A 12,701-nucleotide genomic window follows, 5' to 3' on the forward strand; every position below is an offset into this window, starting at 1 on the left:
AGTGCGCAATGATCCAGGAAAGGTTTTTCTAGAGCGCAGCTCTAGGATGCCCGTTCCTGCGTTGAGAGTCGGTGTGCCTCGGCGGCTCTGGTAACCGTGCGAACGTGCACAGCGAAAAATTGTTGTGCCACACTGCAAGCCTATCATCGAGGCAACGGATGCTCCCCTCTCGTTCTTCTGAAGGGGTTGGCCTTGTGGTGACCTTTAAACACCTGCTGACAACCTTGACATTGTCATGTTAGGCCAACTCGCCCAGCGATGTGTACGAGCCTTCAAGGTTCCACGAAACTGCCGACCTCTCCCCGTAGGTCGACTTGAGGAATCCGGTGGCGCGCCGCACAAAGATCGCTGCCGGTCGAAAGGGGAATGCAACGCCGGTGGCCTCTGCCTCTCCCTGCCTCGTTCCTGCCGCCGATGGGTCGCCAAAGCAATTTAAGGCAGGACAGGCCCATTGTTAGGAGAGAGAGAGAGAGAGTCGCCACCAGCCACTCTGGTGCGCTCTCACGGCTACATGTACCCTATTTTCTGCTATAGATGTACATACTGTATAACGCTTTTCCTTTCCTTCTTCGTCTGCTCCAACAGTCCGCCTCTCGTCCTCGGCCCCGAGTCACAATAAGATGAAAGAACGAACGCGGAGCTCAGCGAGGGATGAAAGGCGGCGATAGCGAAGCGAGCGCGAGGAGGGAAACGGAGGAGGCTACAGTAAATAGCATGAGGCGGAAAGAGGAGGAGGATACTACGGCACGAGGGTGAGAAGAAAAGCGTAGAGCTGCGCAAGACGGGCTCTGCGGCGACGACCTCTACATGACGGCACCAGAGTAGCGCGCCATCTAAAACCACTAAATGATCTAAAAGTAACCACATCTCCTCTCTCCTCCTCCTATGCCAGCGCTTCTTCTCTCGTCGCCTCCCGGGCGCTGACGGTGGTGGCACCTCGGCCGGGTACAGTTAGCAGACGCTCCCAACGTTCGCCCCTTTGGCACGCAGAGCACTGCGCGCCTGAAGGATTTCGTTGTTGCATTTATGACAAGAGAGGTTCATAAATTACTTACTCCTATGACTGCCGGTGTCCACGTTGCACTGCTTTATCGAAGCTCCTTCCACTGCGATCGCTTCGACGGCGGTGTCAACGGTGGACGTGGTGTGCTCGAGCGAGCTAATGGAGTGTTTTTTTCTCGAACAGCGCCTTTTGATCAGCCGCCAAGAGAAATAGGAACAACATACGCTTTGTATGTGGATATTTACTTCTTGCTTTTTTAAAACACAGGCGTGCGGTCTCGGCTCTATAAGAACCGACGATGGTGTACTACTTCCGTAATGTGTCAAAGGCACGTTTGCTAGTACTACAAGAAGGCATTGTAATGCATCCGGCCGTAATTTCTTGATGCCGCAATTCCGAAGGATTGGGTTTTCAAACTGGTCTTCGGTGAAGTGATCCTGAGATGAATAAGCTAAGATTTGGTATGACACAACTGTTTTAGAAATCATACAAGGCACGGAATAAAATATACGCCGTGACATTTCACAAATAATTTCGAAAATAAGGACTGTTGATATGTCAGCCTGCCGTGTGCGTAGCCATAACAATTCTATCAACGTCGAACGTTGAAAACGGTTTGGGTCATTGCGCGCCCCTTCGTTAGAGGTTTCTGTTACCCGACCTATCCCCGTTAAAGATGTTTCAACTAGCTTAGATTTGCACGACATTTTTGAACCCAATATAATTTCGGCTGTGTTTAGCGGATATCTGCGTTCTGATTTATTATGCGCGCAGATATGGCGCGTGCAAGATGTAGCTGCCATTACTGTGCCTCGGCACAGTAACTGCCGACTTTGGTAACAACTCCGCAAATACAAATACATGAACCAATGCGCACTACATAAAGGCTATAGACCTGCATCGCGAGTAGCATGAAAAGCGGGGTCTGAAACGACGAGAACCACCGTTTCAGTCTCGAGTTCGTCAGCGGAGTCACTGAACGGCTGGTCGAACTAACGTATGAAGCGCAACTTTCGTGTCTAAGCCTAGCAATGGTTTCGACTACAACAAAACGAGAGGGCCAAGCAATGTGCGCAACATCATGATGTAGCCTGCCGAACCAGAAGCGTGAACGGCGAGGCTCAGACAACATGAAGCACGGCTTTCCTAGCAGCGAGTTGTAGTTTACAACTACAACCATGCCGAAAGTTATTTAATGCGAAAAAAAGAGTGCGGACGGACGCGCTTCTCACCAAATTATCCGAAAAAATACGAGTGACTTCTGATGAACGGCAACTTTCCTCACAAAGGCGCGGGTCCCGCGCATTTTCAAAGTTTACCCGGCCGATGCTCTGCAGCCAAATCTTCCGGTAATTTGCGTTGTTTCTTGCGGATGCAATAGCGAAAAGTATTTTCCCCTAGCCTTCTCGGTTGTTGCACCCATAAGCACAACATAGGCTAGGCAATGCCGCAATACGTAAACGGCGCCAGCGCCAGCGAAACGCTGCCCGCCAAAACTCCGCCGCCAGAAACCAACCGAAGCAAGATTTCGATACCCGGGTATGGCGCCGGCGTCTGCTACGGGCCAAAAGAGCGCGCGCTGGCACGTGACCACGGCGCTGCGACCAATAGCAGGGTCGACTCTCGCGAGGCGTGGCAGGCGAGAGAGAAAGCGGCAAAGTTCGGAGGAAGTCGTTACTTTTTCATTCAGCGGTTTTAGCGCCGTTGTCTGTTCACCGTTGGCATGCGGCAGGTGCTTCGGCCGATACGACATACGAAAACAAAGGGCTGCATGAGCGGAAGTTTGTTTGTGGCGGCTGCTGCGAATCGCACCCATGCGTTAACCACGCCCTGGCCCTCGCGATCTCCAGATTAGCGAGGCAGTCGCGCCCCATTTCGTTCCGTTTGCAACGTGCCGCGCGAGGTGATTGTCTGCGCCAGCCAATATATCGCGAAACCGATACACGTATAGAGCGCCGCTCAAATTTCGCGTTACGGAGTATCGTAATCATCGGTGATATTTTTCGGCTCTCGAAATGCATTTTCTCCCAAAATATGACGTTCAATACCATGTTTGTGTCTTTAAGGGCATTGCTTGGGAGATATTGAGCTAATAGGTTTTTGTTGCTACTGAGGCGGTTCGCGAAGATTATTCAGGTTTTGTCGTTCACAGGCATTGTCGAAGTATTTGTCAGACGCGTACAATGTTTACCAGAGTGGCTCCAGTGGTTATGAGAGATAACGCGTAGGGTTGAGCGTGTACAATTCGGCTCCAATGGCACCGTACTGTATATGTCGTAGTCGAGCCATAGACGCCACAGGCGCAACAGCCCGATGTTCGAACGTTACGCATGCTTGGCTCAAGTTGACACAAATACAGTCGAGCACGTCTACAACAAACACGTCTGGAACGAAATGACTTGTATAACGAAGGAAGAACTCTGCCTCCGCTCTTGCGTAAGCTGTGCGGTGCGCAAACTTTACAACAAAGTGAAGTGTATAAGGAGGAATTAATAAAGGGAAAATCAGACATCCACCCGTTCGTAGCAATCGCTACAAAGGAAAACCATACTGAATCCTCGAAAGAAAAGCCTCGGATTTGAAGAAATATTCGCCCTGGTCCGGTACTCGAACTCGGGACCACCGCTTTTCCGGGTGGTTTCAGAGGTCGCAGGCACTTCGTTGATAAAAGCGTTCGACTGTATTATACTTCTTTGACGCGACTGGCACGTACGTACACGTCCCAAATAGCACGAACTGGAGCAATTGTGTGCGGGCTAGCTCCGATTCGGCCACCGGAATTAATTACCTTCTTCCATGCCTCACTAGCGGGAGCGTAGTCAGTTTGCGGTATTCTCGCTTCGTGGTAGCCAACGCATTGTTGACGTTGTGTTAAACTGCACCCCCCGTCCACCTTCGGGGTCGGCACTTATTACCCAGTCCTTTCCTCGGAGCTGAACGCTACCAACACTGCGAGACATTGTACCGCCTTCGCTGTCGCCCCAGGTTGTGCGGTTTCTTTCTAGGTTAAAAAAAATATTTATGTCGTCAGCATGGGTCAGCGTCAAACGTATACTGTTTGTTTTACGCAAGCCCGCTGGTCCAGCTGGTCACTCTTGGAAGAGACCCAAATGGAGCTGGACAGCTAGCTAGCTATAGCTGCAAGGATGTTCCCCCAATGTGTCGTATCTACAGAATTTCCTTTTTCGTGGGCTCGTGCCTATCCAAAAATAGTACCGCCACCTGGCGACCGCAGCCGCTCAGACAGACCTGAAAGGACAGCTGGAAAGGAGTTTGTCTTTGAGTTTCCGCGTAACTGAATTACGTTTTCTCATACAAATCTGCATATTGTATATTCGAAATACTATCCGAAGCTATCATGTCTGCAGCTTGTCTGTAAGTTGTGCTTGAAGAATTTTAAATGCTTAGGCATTTCTATGCCTACCCAGCCTACCCAACGCGAAATTTGTCCGTCCGTCACGTGAGACGAATGCAATGGCTCATACCCACGTAAGGCAGAGGCTACAAGCGCTCAGCAAAACTGAAGCGAATGCTGCCTACATTCATTAAAATCACATATACAACACACAGAACAGCATACGTTCCGTTAAAGAGCGAGCTCAAAACAAGCATCCCTACCATTAGTAAAGCACTGCATGACCCCTTCAGCAATCGTAGTGGTGTTTTTGCAATAGCCTCGCTGGACATCCAGGTTTATAAGAATCGATATGAGTTGATAAAGGTTGGATCACGTTCGGTAAGGTTGATAATGACCGACGAGGGTTGATAAGGGCTAAATCTAGTCGAATCAAGTTTCATAACGTTGATAATAATACCGAGCTGCGTTGAGATGAGTATGTAAGATGAATACAGCGTAGAGCGCGCCGCTACGATTTTATCGCCCTTGGACGTTATATGGGACCTCACGGCGACGGCGACGCCGATGGCAGAAATGCGCCTGGAGTGTCCTTATATTTGCAACAAAAGTGGTTCAGGGCCCCTTTAAGGCGTTGGCGTAGCTAGTGTTGTCAATATTTTGTGAGTAATAATTTTTTTAAATCGCGGTCGAGGCGGACGCTCCCAGAATTTGTTGACCATGGCTGCATCTGCTACGGATGATTTCTTACCTAATTACTCACATGGCGCCCCAGCGAAAACCTAAAGAGAGAGAACTCGTATGACGAATCGCCTCATATCTGGTTCCGTTCGTTTCACCTCAACAACTGTACCCGGTGGCCGGCTTTGCTTACGAATCAGTCAGTGAGACAGCCGCAACTAATATGCGCCTTCAAGTGCATAATTTCCAATAACGCGAAGCTTTCTATACCTCCTAAATCGAGGGTTGGCGCGCCTGCTCTGTCGGCTGCTTGCCGAGTATCTGGTGGGACGGCCTTGGAGATAGTGGAAAATAGTAAACTACGCTTATCCTGGTGATGGTGGTATGGGAAGTGATCCCATCTCAAAGATAAAGTGTGATCTCTGGTGGCGTGGGTCACTTACTGAGGATGGTGGGGTTTCCGCGCATAGCTGATTGGCCTTGCAGCCACGTAATCTCTATGCTGCAAAACGCGGTGCATAATAGGAGCAGTTTAGCAGAAAATCGTCAAACGTTGCACAGTGATTCCAACCTGGCCGTTGGGTGTACATAATTTCAATGATATCGTCTTTCTTAGTGAGTTACCGCCGATTTTCCGCGCCTGGTATGTTTAGAGCCTTTTAGAGCGCAGATCTTAGGCGCCCGTTCCTTCACTGAGTGTCAGCGTCGGCGTCCCTCGTAACCGAGTGAACGGGCACAGCGAAGAGAGCACTATGAGTAAAGTGGAGGAAGAGGGCATGGCGAAAGCGTGAGAAGAATAGCGTACTGGCTTGCAAGATGGGCTCTGCGGCGACGATGGCTACGAGATAGCGCCAGAGTAGCGCGCGTCGTCTGTTCACCTCCCCCCCCCCCCCCATGGCGTCACCGATTCCATATATGGAAACAAAGCGCTGCATGAGCGGAGGTTTGTCTGCGGCGGCTGCTTTGACTCGCGCTTATGCGTCACGCACGCGCTGCCTCTCGCAATCTCCAGGTAAGCAACGCTGTCGCGCCACACTTCTCTCCGTTTGCGACGTGCCGCACGAGACAGATTGTCCGCGCCAGCGAATATATCGCGAAATGAAAGCACGTGTAGAGCTGCGCTGAAGTTTGGCACCAGAGAGTATCGTAATCATCGGTGATTTTTTTTTCTTGCTCCCATGGAAAAGTCTATATTTTGCAGAGCTGAATGGCGAAATATTTCGAGTGTATATAGTTGCACTTGAGGCTAGCTGCGTAGCACTCACCGGATATGGTCTTGACGAGGATTTCGACGCGGGCCCGGTCTTGCTGCTTGGGGGAGCCACCGTCTTCGGCGATGACAGTGAAGGCGATCGTGGAGTCCGCCACATCGACAAGGCTTCTGTTCAGCATCACTTCGCCCGTGATGCCGTCCAGGGCGAGGTACCTGGTGAAGAACGAAGGCATGCTTGAGAAATAGAAACTTCGCTCGCGTTTTCTTCAAATGAATGCAGATGTGGTCACTGTCCATAATCATTTGAAATAAAAGAAGAACGATGTATAAGTGCCAATGAAATACAATAAAAGTCAAACAAGCGCAATGTTAACTTCCCATCAGATTCTACAAAAAAAAGAAGATAAGATCAAGGCGCTCAGGAAAAAAATTTGTGGGCCATACAAAACACCAAATTAACTTACCTACAGCCCTCCTTAATGATAAAGATAAAATCATGGGGAAGAAATTACGCTCAACCCATTACCAGGCATAAAAGTGCACAAATGCAACTTCATGTTTCACCTCCTTGCATCGTATCTTACCTGATTTGTGTACAAAGGAATGGGATGAAATGCTTCACAGGGAAGATGACAAAAATTATTGTTCTTTAATTCAATAAATCACGCGTCCTTACTCGTTCCCTTGACAGGGGACGCGCATGGTGACACTTTGCAAACGACTTCTCCAAAACCTTTTCTATCAACATTCAGCCTTTCCTTCCTCTTCTACAGTTGCCCTTATTTAATTCTACCCCACTACCTTCTTTACATCTCTCAATTACTTTCATGATAATACTCTTCTTTCTCTTTTTCACTCCTGCGATACATTAGCGATGCAGGAAGGCACGCTCCTTAACCCGCGCTGACATAACCTCCATAGTCGCTATGATAGACGAGGGTCACTGCCTATGGAGAAGAGTGCCGATAACATTTCCTTCTCGACATAGGCTTGAGGAAGGTCGCGTCCGAAGCTTCGCATTGTGCTATCAGTCTCACTACTTTCAAATCAGACAAAACTGTAAATTAATACTAGAACTGCAGCATTTCAACCAACTAATCCAATTGTAGATCTTAAAGTTACACATTAGAAAAAAAATTTGTCTTTTCCCCGGTCGTTGACCTCAGTATACATTGCACAATGCAGAAAGAGAGATGTCCCAGTGAAACGTTACGCTGGTGAGATCTTCTACATTTGTTTCCTTGCGTTATTTCCACGCGTCAGCACTATTTTGGCCTCTTCTGCGTTCAAGACCTTCAACTCTAGTTTGGCCTAAACACACTTCGAACTTAGCACGCGTGGACAAAGAAACACTGTTTTCGGCATCGGCTTATGCACACGTCTTGGTGAATTGGCCCACTAGCCGCTCCCTCATCCCTTCTAGGCAGCTGTTATCGGCAGTAAGAGCTTCCCCTCCGAAACGCACTGCACTCAGTGCATATATAGGGGAGAGCGAAGCACGAGCAGTCAAGTTAAAGTAGCATTCTTTGCTAAATGTAGAAGAACTGCAGCGTAAGCCTCGCCCATCACCGTCACAAGATGCACGATGCAGAAGTGAAGTCTTAAAGCTCATCGTATAGAGCCTTTTATCCGCACTGTAGCGGCAGTGTTATACGCCACCCCAGAACAATTCCCGTCACCCTTGCATCAGCAAAGGAAAGAGAAAGTATCTTCTCCCTTATTAATAGAGGTAAAGTCGAGAGTAAAAATCTGACGCACGAGGTTTGAAGAAGGCAATCTTTTTTTCTTCGCAGCTCGGCCTGAGGGCTTATGTCATGCGGTAAAGCCACGGTACCTACAGCCAATGAGTGCCTTTTCAACTAACGTCTTCCATTGAGAACATTGCACTTAAACGGCAGTGCTGCAAGTAGTGTAATTTTAATGCGGAACATTCTTTACCTCACCCTTGGCACATTGGGGCCGGCAGGTACGTAAGTAGTTAGCTAGCTAGGTTCCTGTCTCACCTCACTTTAATAGCAATAATGATTAAAAAAAAGAAAACACAGGTAGACTCATATACAATTGACATCTACGTAAAGCAAAGCATTCCTGCTGTGAGTAGCTCATGAACCAGGGGCGCGTGTCTGTATAAAGTGTGGTTTTCGTGGTGTAAATATAAGTATTAAAGAGCAGCGAGTCGTAAGAAGAAATCATTTCATTTCCAGTGAATTATGGAGATGATGGATATTCTATACTCATACTTACATGGAGCACTTCATACGCATAATACTTGTTTAAATTTTCAGTGATTATCCATAGTGCCGTGTGGCACCCGTAGTGTTTGTGATTCGTCGGTTTCTTCTAGTGCAACTGCGCATCGAAACGCGCCTAGCGTCCACTATTGGCATGTGTGATTGATTGATTGATTGATTGATTGATTGATTGATTGATGTCTCCTGTCAACGCATGCGGTCGCGGCGTAATGATCTCAATATTAGGCATGTGTGCTAGACGTCCTGTGGTCGAACCCTGCCATCGGACAATTTCATAATTATTTGTATAAATCTTTATAACGACGTACTGTGTTGAAAATGATGAGTTTGCAAGATCACAAAGCCGTGTGCAGCCGAAAGGACGCTGTTGAGGCAAATTGATGTGTTAACTACCGTTCGGCATGGTGGCTGAAACCAGCAACTCTCGTTACACACTAGTGCCACAGTTCCCTGTAGTAATTAGTGTATAAAGCTCTATGCTTCAAATGCTAAACTCGTGAGCTACTTCTTCGCTGCAGCGTTCCTAGATGGCGCCACCAACCCTTTAAACGCGTCCGGCGTTAGAGGCCAGACATGCACGAAGAAGTGCCTCCAGCTCGGCAAGACAGCTTCACTTCGGAAGGAAATGCTGTGGGGCTGACGGTGCAACCCAATCTCTGCTGTCGGGAGCACAGCAGCGTGGTGTCGTAAACATTAGGCCACAATTCCAAAGCCAGCATGGTCTTCGAAACGCTCTGCGTGTGCGCCTGGGTGTTACTTGCTCGACTTCTTTACCTCGTGAAAGTTACTGCTCTGAATTGTCGTGTTAGAATGCGCGATCTCCGGAATGGACCCGCGGCCACCAATACTTTCCTTGTAGCGTGCTACGTAGGAATTGTGTGACGTTGTACCCGACTGCGCGATCGCCCAAGTTAATCGTGCTTTAACATTTGTTCGCTGGAGTACGATTGTCATCGTCATATTACATAGATCACGTGACATAGCCATAGATATGTACGATTGCATGACAAGTGGTAGCATGCTCGACAGCATACTTTTTTTTGTGCCCGATACTGTTGGCCATAAGGCCGCTACGGAGCGGGATTTAAGGCATCACAAATATAAAACTGCGTGATACAACAATAATAAGTTGTCAAAGATGCAAACTGGGTATTACAACAGTAAACTACATCGATTAAGTTTCAGTCATAGAATGCGGGTAAAAGTGGTAATTCGAACAGTAGCTAAAAAATACAGACTGGGTGTTACAACAGTGAATTACATCATCGAAGTGTCAGTCATAGAAAATAGACAGAATTTGTACCGTAGTATAATACTCCAGCAATTCATTTCGAAATTACCTGAATAACGTGACATTGATAGAAAACAGATAAACTAATCATTTTAAGAGTAATATAATATTTTGGCAATCCCTCTTCTAATTCATGAAAAACACTCGAATTCATACAACAGACGATATGTGATGTATCTAGTAGCTGATGAATAAAATTTAAATAAAAAATATGTATGCACAAGAATGGAAGCAAACATCAATATTCAGGTTTGTAATGACGTCATTGTGCATTTTCCGAAGGTTTCAGCTGAGGTGCACTGCATAACCGCTGGTGGCAGCGCGTTCCAGTCTCTTACAGCTCGAGGTTGGAATGAATATGCATATGCGTCGATATGTAGCTGGGGCACAACGAACATTGAGTTGGGTTAATTGAGAGGTTAATCAGTTCAAAGCTTCAAACATAAGAAACACGCTTCATGTATTGAGCTCATCTGCGTAGCTTTCTGGTGTGTCTGGGGGTAAAACTTATTTAGATACAAAGTTTTAAGTGCGTAGTACGGCTGGTGGTTAGAATATATTTACACGGCATCGCAGGCCAAATTCTCTAAGTTACTCGTTAATCTTAGCATGTTATTTTAGATGGTGCAGTGCGACGTTCTCTAAGACGTGTTTATATAGACAATAAAAGGTCACATATGGTCTTTCACCAATGGTAGTTCCGCAGATCCGATATTCTCTACAAGATGTCCTTCATGAATTTTCGAAGAATGCCAGCTTACCTAAGCGCCCTCGTAGACTCCGGTCCGGCCTCGAGGCGGTAGTAGACCTCGGCGTTGTACGGCACCGGGTCCGGGTCATGGGCGCGCACCTGGAGTACCCGGTACCCGGGCCGGGTGCGTGTCTGGTGCACCTCGGCGCGGTACACCGGGTGCTCGAACCGGGGCGGGTAACGGTTGGGCACGGTCACCTCGATCTGCATCGTCTTCACCTCGGTCACACCCTGGCTCACGGCGGCCACGATCACCTGCACAGCAAGGTGGGAGTTGAGCTCAAGCCAAGGGTCGTCATCATTTCAGAATTTGAATTGATATGGTTATCGGTCTCCCGCTCTAGAAAATACCGCGTGTAACACATTTATAGTTGACGTTGAAGTATTTTATAAAGATGGATCTTTTAAAGCCTTCTTATAACGCGATTTTATAATGCCGTTCTATTCGTGTTCTTTCTACAGCTCAATCGTAAATGACGGTCATCGTAATAGATACCTCAGTTAGGGTTGACTTGACGCAATGGCTCGACAAAAAATGAGGTTGTAGTAATAGTAGTACTAGTAGTAGTAGTAGTTGTTGTTGTAGTAGTAACTTCGGACGTGTAGTTTGCTGGGCGTGTTGGTAACTGCATCTTTAAGTGGTTGGCGTGAAACAACAGAGACGAAAGGAAGGAAAACACAGACACAGTATTTTCAGTAGTAGTAGCAGTAGTAGTATAGCTTTAGGAGTCGTAGTAACAGTAGTAGTTGATGTTATTCTTGTTGTTGTTGTACTAAAGACAACAGTAAAGAAGAGTGCCGACAATCATTATATCTACAGGAAGTCTGAACGCAGATAGTCAATCCGGCAGCGACATCACAAAGACGGCAGAAAAACTTTTCTTTTGGCGAAAGTGATGCTGTCGCAGGAGTTGTGCTACCTGGTTTATATAGGGAACAACAAAATTCAATAAACATAGATTAGAAGACGAGGGCCAAAGTAGAAACAAGCACGTACGCAGCTTTCACTTTTAAATAGCGAAATCACCGTTCGCTTTGACGCTGCACTGTTTGATGTTTTCATAAGCGGAGTTTTTCGAGGTGACTTTCATAGAAGGATCGCGGTATAGGCCTACGTGTAACAAGAAAAAGGAAAAAACACTCCGCAAGAAAAACTTATTTTACCGTCAAGGCTCACGCGCAGAGAAAGCGTGAACAGTCACGACACATTCTCAACTATGGTGAGCCAGTTTACGCACGTCCGTAGCACCATAAGACACCACTTAGTATCGTAACCCAAGCAACGAAAATAGCCGCGCGTGGGGGCCATTCTTGCACTAAATTTAACCTGTTCCACGCACCCTGGAGTGGAGTTCCTCCCAGTTGCAGCTACAGGTGGTGATTTGGTGTGGTTGTGCCTATAGGGAGCGTTAGGTGGCCGCGCAACTCTCTGCTTTCGTGCCCTATTAGGCATGGAAGAGGCAGCGGCAGACAAAGAAAATGAAGTCGCTGGCTACCTCACTTCAATGATGAATTTTGTGCATTGTGGCAGAAGGGCCAAGTGTGCCCAAAGAGCGTCCGCCCCACTTCAACACCTCGCAGCGAGAAGTGCGCGAATGCTTATCATTGTGTTTAGGGCGGGGAACCTAGAGCTTCGTATATGATTGAACAGCGTCGTACGCAGCTGCATAGCCCTGTGCATGTTTGCTTCTTGTGGTACATGTATATATATATATATATATATATATATATATATATATATATATATATATATATATATATATATATATATATATCTATACTGGCATACCAAACACCTGACCCACGCGTATAACTTGCTCACGAGTAGCACGGGAAACGGCGCAGTTTTGGTGCCATCTTCGAATCACAAAATTGACAGGATATTCTTCGCCACAGTCTACCTCAGTGACAATTTGTAGGGCAGCACGTCTTTTAAACCTCACTTCTTCATTTAAATTGCATTCGCTGTTGCTGGTACATTTACTGCGTCATAACAAAGCTCTTTTCGGGGCAATTTTTGTGCGACGGGCTTGTTGACACGTAGCACCGAAAGTCCCCGGGTACAGGCGCCGTATGAAAGGCCCCGGGCATCCGATACGTGACAAACGAGTGACGCGGCAGATACACTACACACGCCGCGCTTTCAATTCGTTTA

The 12,701-nt window shown here is 47.3% G+C and overlaps 1 protein-coding gene across 1 annotated transcript in view; it reads right to left on the minus strand.

Moving 5' to 3' along the window:
• LOC126527647 (uncharacterized) overlaps positions 1-12,701 on the minus strand; it is a 259,964-nt gene that overhangs the window by 60,725 nt on the left and 186,538 nt on the right. Inside the window, exons 3-4 of the mRNA XM_055068917.1 lie at positions 10,557-10,801; positions 6,305-6,465 (exon numbers count right to left, since the gene is read on the minus strand). Coding sequence (XP_054924892.1) covers positions 6,305-6,465; positions 10,557-10,801 — 406 coding nt within the window. The remainder of the gene's footprint in view (positions 1-6,304; positions 6,466-10,556; positions 10,802-12,701) is intronic.

This window comes from Dermacentor andersoni, chromosome 9, assembly GCF_023375885.2.
Source record: "Dermacentor andersoni chromosome 9, qqDerAnde1_hic_scaffold, whole genome shotgun sequence".
NCBI classification, from domain to species: domain Eukaryota; kingdom Metazoa; phylum Arthropoda; class Arachnida; order Ixodida; family Ixodidae; genus Dermacentor; species Dermacentor andersoni.